This window comes from Peromyscus leucopus, unplaced genomic scaffold, assembly GCF_004664715.2.
Source record: "Peromyscus leucopus breed LL Stock unplaced genomic scaffold, UCI_PerLeu_2.1 scaffold_1487, whole genome shotgun sequence".
NCBI classification, from domain to species: Eukaryota; Metazoa; Chordata; class Mammalia; order Rodentia; family Cricetidae; genus Peromyscus; species Peromyscus leucopus.
In genome coordinates this window covers 35,722-41,721 of record NW_023504652.1, presented here as the reverse complement: position 1 = coordinate 41,721, position 6,000 = coordinate 35,722, and the positions used below count along the sequence as shown (strand labels likewise).

Below are 6,000 nucleotides of genomic sequence, written 5' to 3'. Positions count from 1 at the left end.
TCAGTAAGAGGTTTTCTCCCTTAACTTTTGAAGAGAATTTCTCTCTGGTCGGAACAAAATTATGTAGCACTTGGGGATAAAGATGCATCCCAGCAGACCTATACTTGAGGACAAAATGGAAAAGACCTCCACCACCACCATGACCTTGCCCTTGGTGCTATGGTAGACAGGGAGAAAGGTGACCCACACACTACAGAACAACAGCATGCTGAAGGTCAGCAACTTGGCTTCATTGAATGTGTCAGGGAGATTCCTGGCCAAGAAAGCCACAATGAAGCTCCCTAAGGCAAGGGAGCCATGGTATAACAACACACAGTAGAATGCAGTAACTGAGCCCTTGTTGCACACAATGATGATTTGGCCATGCTCAGAGTGTGCATCAGTGTCAATAAAGGGAGGAGAAACTAGCAGCCATATTGTACAGAGAATAATTTGGATGAGGGTACATATGGCAATGATGTAGTTGGGTGCCCTTGAAATCATGAAGAACCTCATCCTTCTTCCAGGGGCTGTGACTATGAAAGCCAAAAGGACAGTCACTGTTTTGGCCAACACGGTGGAAATAGCCACAGTGAATACAACTCCAAATGTGATTTGTTGCAGGACGCAGGTAGCTGAGTTGGGTTGGCCAATGAAGAGCAAGGAGCACAAGAAACAAAACATGAGTGAGATGAGCAATATATAACTAAGGTTCCGGTTATTGGCCTTTACAATGGGAGTGTCATGGTGCTTAACAAAGACCCCAAGAACAAGAATTGTGAATGCAGTGAAGCACAAGGCCATTGAGGCAAGAGCCATCCCCAAGGGATCTTTGTAGTTCAGAAAGACCACAGATTTGGGAATGCACTGGTTCTGCTCTCTGTTGGCATACTGGTCCTCTGGACACCTCACACATTTTTCCACATCTAGTGGAGAAAGGACAGTATGATTAATGCAGCTTTAGCCATTTATTGACTGAATATTTCAATTTAGTGTTTTGAAGAAGCATTGCACTATCTACATTTGTTTCTGAGGATAGAGTTGTAAGACATTCATAATACTCATTCATTATCTTTATGGGAAAAGAAACTAAACAATGAGTATGTTATCTAATTTACTGTGTGTTGATGATGCCATTTGTTATGTTATCAGAAATTACAGATATTTTCAGGGCATGACTTAAACTGGGGAATTGACAGAGGGTAAAATCATTAACCGTTATTTTGCACAGGGTGTATTTTAACGTCTCCAATACCATGGTTGTAGTGCCTCCTGATGTCTTTCTGTCTGTTTTATGAATGCTGTCCTTGTAATATTTGAAGATTGTTTCTTCTATTGGAACCCTTCCTGTGATATGTTATCTAGTTTGAATTTACTACCCCAAATCCAATGATATAGAAGAAATACTAAAACATAATCTCTAGGGACACTTAGAATTCACACGTTACATGCCAATACCAAGTTCTCAATAAAAAAGTAGATTGATTTGACCCAGAGAAAAATAGGCAGGGAATAGGAGACAAAAACAGGAGATAGAGAATGAAGGAGAAGATGAAAACAACAAGAGAGAGGGGAAGAGGTTGTTGGCCATAGAGGACAAAGAACTGCTCTGGATAGAGAGAATACAGATATGGCCTCTTAGAAAATGGTAGCTTATAAAGATGAAAGGGAAAACCCAGGTTAGAACAAAGTATTTAATTTTGATTGGACAGTTTAATTAGGACAGACACAACAGAGTTTTTGGAAACTGGACTCCAATACTTTGAATGCTGGACCTTGATAGTCAGCCTCAGGAGGAGGAAGTGGCCAAATAAGGGAACAGACATTGGTGGCTAGTTTTAAGAATGTAATAGCTTTAGATAGCTATCATTAGAACCATGACCACAGTAGCTCTTATAAAGGGAAACATTTGATAGCGTGGCCTATAGTTCAAAGGCTCAGTCCATTATCATCACGGAGGAACATGGTGCTATGCATGCAGACATAGTGCTGGAAAAGCAGCTGAATATTTTACATTCAAGGTTTCAAGTCTTTTTATCTAGAACAATGCATTTATGGTCACATGTAACTCAATACTTTGTTTAGGGGAACGGAAAGTTGTCTCACTTGTGAAGAGAATATACTGCATTCGCAGAAAAACTGAATTCAGTTTAAGGACCAATGTCGGGGTTCTCACAACTTTCTATAATGCTAACTACAGAAGCCTTGGATGCCTCTCACATGTACATGCAATTATGTACACAAAACCACCAATTTCACATATACGCACATAATTAAAGAAATGATAAAATATTTTTCTTTAACTTTTGTTGTATTTCTTGTTGTAAATAACCTTTATTCTTATGTTTCATATTTAAAACAATTTCATTACAGTTTGTTTAAGTAAATTGCAGTAGGTTGTATGTGCAAGTGCATTGAGATCAGAACACAACTTCTAAGAGTTGGCAATACCTTTCTATTACATGGCTAGGGATGAACTCATCATCAGCTTTAGTGGAAAGGAATTTAACTTCTGAACTGTTTTACTGGCCATAAATGTCCTTTAAGGACTTTCATTATATAGGATGAAAGGCACCATGAGAGAAAAATCTATGTATCTGCCATTTTTTATGAAACCAGCTCTAAATAAATAATCATTTGACTAACATTGGACTGAGGAGGATTGAACAACATTGGTATAACTGTAGCTAGTTGCTATCATACAAAACAATTGTATCTTCTATTTTTGAAATTTTTGAAACTGTGCTGAATATAAAAACATTGATTATAGTACTCCATATTTCCTACTTTATGTGGGAACAATTCTCCACACTCCTCTAGATTTCAAATCAAAATGTTACTTTGAAGGGGGGTCTCTTGATATTGCTTGAACTTCTTTGTATCATACTGAACAATTTCTTATAATTTCTACACTTCATTTATCTTGAGACAGAGGACTTATATTTGGTTTCTAGAACACACATAACAGAGTCCAATGGATCAGAAGCTCTAGTCTATACTCCATTGATTCCCTATATATACATGCTGCTTATAAATTTATGTAGTGACACATACAGACATGTAAATATAAAATATAAATATTATTCAAGATTCATGACTAGAATCTAATCTACATGTAGTTTCAAAGGAGATTAATCACTAGTAAAGACCTTGTACAGAATTCCCTCACATTGTAGTTTCATTATCAAAACTTTCTTTGAGAAAAGGCCACCTGCCATGTATTTTCAATGAGTCAAAGATGTATGTCATGGTATAACATGTTGCTTAAAGTGACATTATTAATGATAAGAGTTCTACAAAAACTAACTTGGGAAAGTGATATGGTTTATTTGTGCAGTGGCCTTTTAGAACCTTTGATCATCCAGTGTGTTTGGGAGAAGATGATCTATATGAAGGATTGATCTCAACAGCAAACACTCACTTGTCTCATTAGAAACTTCATTTTCTGGACAGGGGATGCAATCAAAACAGCAGGCTGCAATTCCCTCCTGCAAGAATTTCCTCAATCCAGGACCACAATCAGCACTGCACAGAGAGGGTGGCATCTGAGGAAAACTATACATATGCTGATATCAGGAGTTTTACTTACTTCTTCCGTAACAAAATTATGTTAGCATGTTGAAATATCAATAGGCTTATTTTATATATACCAAATGAGTGACCACATTAAAATTAGTATATTTTATAATGCCAAATAAGCAAATGAAAACAATCTGATGTAGGTTGAGTAGCTTCCCGATTTTAGAAATATAGGAAAAGGAATGAGTTGTTTTCTGTGGGCAAATACCATAGAGTGCAAAGTGATTTTTTTTTTAGTTAATTTCATCACCTTGACAGAAAGTACATTAAGAGGTTAAAGGGAAGCTTAACTAAAATATTTCTCTCCATTAAACTAGCTGGCTGTTATATTATTTATGCATTTTATTAATGCATAATTGATGTAGAAGTGCCCATTCCACTGTGGGCAGTGCTGTCCCAAGGCAGGGCTGTTCGAGAAGTCAAGTGGAGCATGGCAGTAGACAATGTTCATTCAGGGTCTGTGCTTTAGTTGAGGGATCCAGATTCCTGCCCTGTCTTCCCTTTACTGTAACCCATGAGCCTAACTTCCTCCTCACTTTACTTATGGTCAGTGTTTAGTCACAGCAACAGTGCAACAAGCTAGGATAAATGGATACTGGAAACATGGGAAATATGTCTTCAAACCTCTGACAGCAAATATGAACTCAAATAAATAGCACTACAAAGCATGACAAACAGAGTGTAAAGAGAAAAACAGCTAAGTAGGCAGAGCCTGGTGTATTTCTGGTGACAAAGTGTTGAAGTAATATGCATTGAACTGAAAGGTGGAAAGTTTCCTGAGGCGAAAGGGCTTTATAATGCCTGCAAATATTTGGGGAACTGGAACAATAGTGAGAATGTTTAAAGTTAATTATAGGGTTTCTTAAAGCTTAAAATATAAAAATTTTACGTGATCAAAATCCTGATGATAGGGGTCTATATACTGTTTAACACAGCTGCTGATGGTCAGGTGCTCACTTTAGGTTCTTTGACGAGTATTGAGTTCTGGGTCAGAACCACAGTGTCTCCTATGCATTGGCTCTTTCATGTTGTCCACAATGTGATTAACCACAAATATTCCTTTTTGTTGTGGTTTTCTTGAAACAGGGTTTCACCATGTATTGTTGGTATATCTCAACTAACTATATATAGTAGGTTAACTTATATCACATAGAGATCCGCCTCTCTTGCCTCCCGAATGCTGGAATTAAAGGTGTTTGCAACCAGTGGGCACATTTCTTCCATTATTTCTGTATTTCATGTTTACCATTTCTTTTTGTACTTGCTATGATAGTAAAAACTATTTTGAAGATGAATGGAGAAAATGTATCTGCTCATCCAATTTATTTTTTATTCTTCATTAAATTATTTATTTTATTGCCAACCACAGTTTTCCCTCCCTCCTCTTATCCAGTTCCCTCTCCAACATTCCTCTCTACTACAACACCCACTCCTCAGAAAGGGTAAGGCTTTCCATAGGAGTCAACATAGCATGGCATACCAAGTTGAGGAAGGACCAAGCTCCTCCCTCCTGCATCAAGCTGGCTGATTAATCCCATCATAGGGAATAGGTTCCAAAAAAACAGCTCCTGTTCCAGTGACAGATCTTAGTCCCACTGTTAGGGGCTACAAACAGACCAAGCTACACATCACCCACATGCAGGGGGCTTAGGTAGGTCCCATGCAGGCTTTCTACCTGTTGATCTATACTGACTGAGTTCCCAAAGGTCAGCTGTCTCTGTGTGTTGCCTTGTCATGATCTAGACCCCACTTGCTCATATAATCCCTCCTCCCTCCCTCTATTCAACTGGATGCCCAGAGCATGGCCTAGTGCTTGGCTATGCATCTCTTCATCTGCTTCCAGGGTTACTGGATGAAGTTACTATGAAACAATTAGGGAACTCACCTTTATGATTACTGGAGAAGGCTAGTTCGGGCACCCTCTCTAGGAATCTTAACAGGGTCATTCCTGTGGAATCCAAGGATTTTTGCTGGTACCAGATTTCTCCCTTACTCCATAATGCCATAATTACCCCCTCTATCAAGATATTTCTTTCATTGCTCCCCCTCTCCATCCCTCCCCCAACTGAGAGATACCAATCCTTCATGTCCTCATCACTCAGTCTATTCAGATGATTCCAGCAATTTCCATTTCTTAGGGTGATCCACGTATCCCTTTAGTGTCCTCCTTATGAACTAGCTCCTCTGGGGCTGTGGAGTGTAGCCTGGTTATTATTTGCTTTCTATCTTATGTCTAGTGTATAAGTGAGCACATAGCATGTTTCTGTATCTGGGTTTTAGTTAACTCACTCAGGATGATGGCCTTCATCCAAAGAATGGATAAAGAAAATGTGGTACATTTACACAATTGAGTATTACTCAGCAGCAAAAAAAAAAAAAAAAAAAAAAAAAAAAAAAAAAAAAAAAAAAAAAAAACAATGACATCATGAAATTTAAAGGCAA

General features: G+C 38.1%; 1 protein-coding gene across 3 annotated transcripts in view; it reads right to left on the bottom strand.

Moving 5' to 3' along the window:
- The window catches only part of LOC114689072 (vomeronasal type-2 receptor 116-like), a 37,175-nt gene continuing 31,175 nt past the window's right edge, over positions 1 to 6,000 (bottom strand). For 2 of the 3 annotated variants that reach the window (XM_028863493.1, XM_028863494.1), the window contains exons 5-6: positions 3,401 to 3,524; positions 1 to 905 (exon numbers count right to left, since the gene is read on the bottom strand). In XM_028863493.1, the coding sequence (XP_028719326.1) occupies positions 1 to 905; positions 3,401 to 3,524 (1,029 nt within the window). Of the gene's footprint in view, positions 906 to 3,397; positions 3,525 to 6,000 lie in introns of all 3 variants that reach the window. The other variant, XM_028863495.1, reaches the window with a different exon arrangement.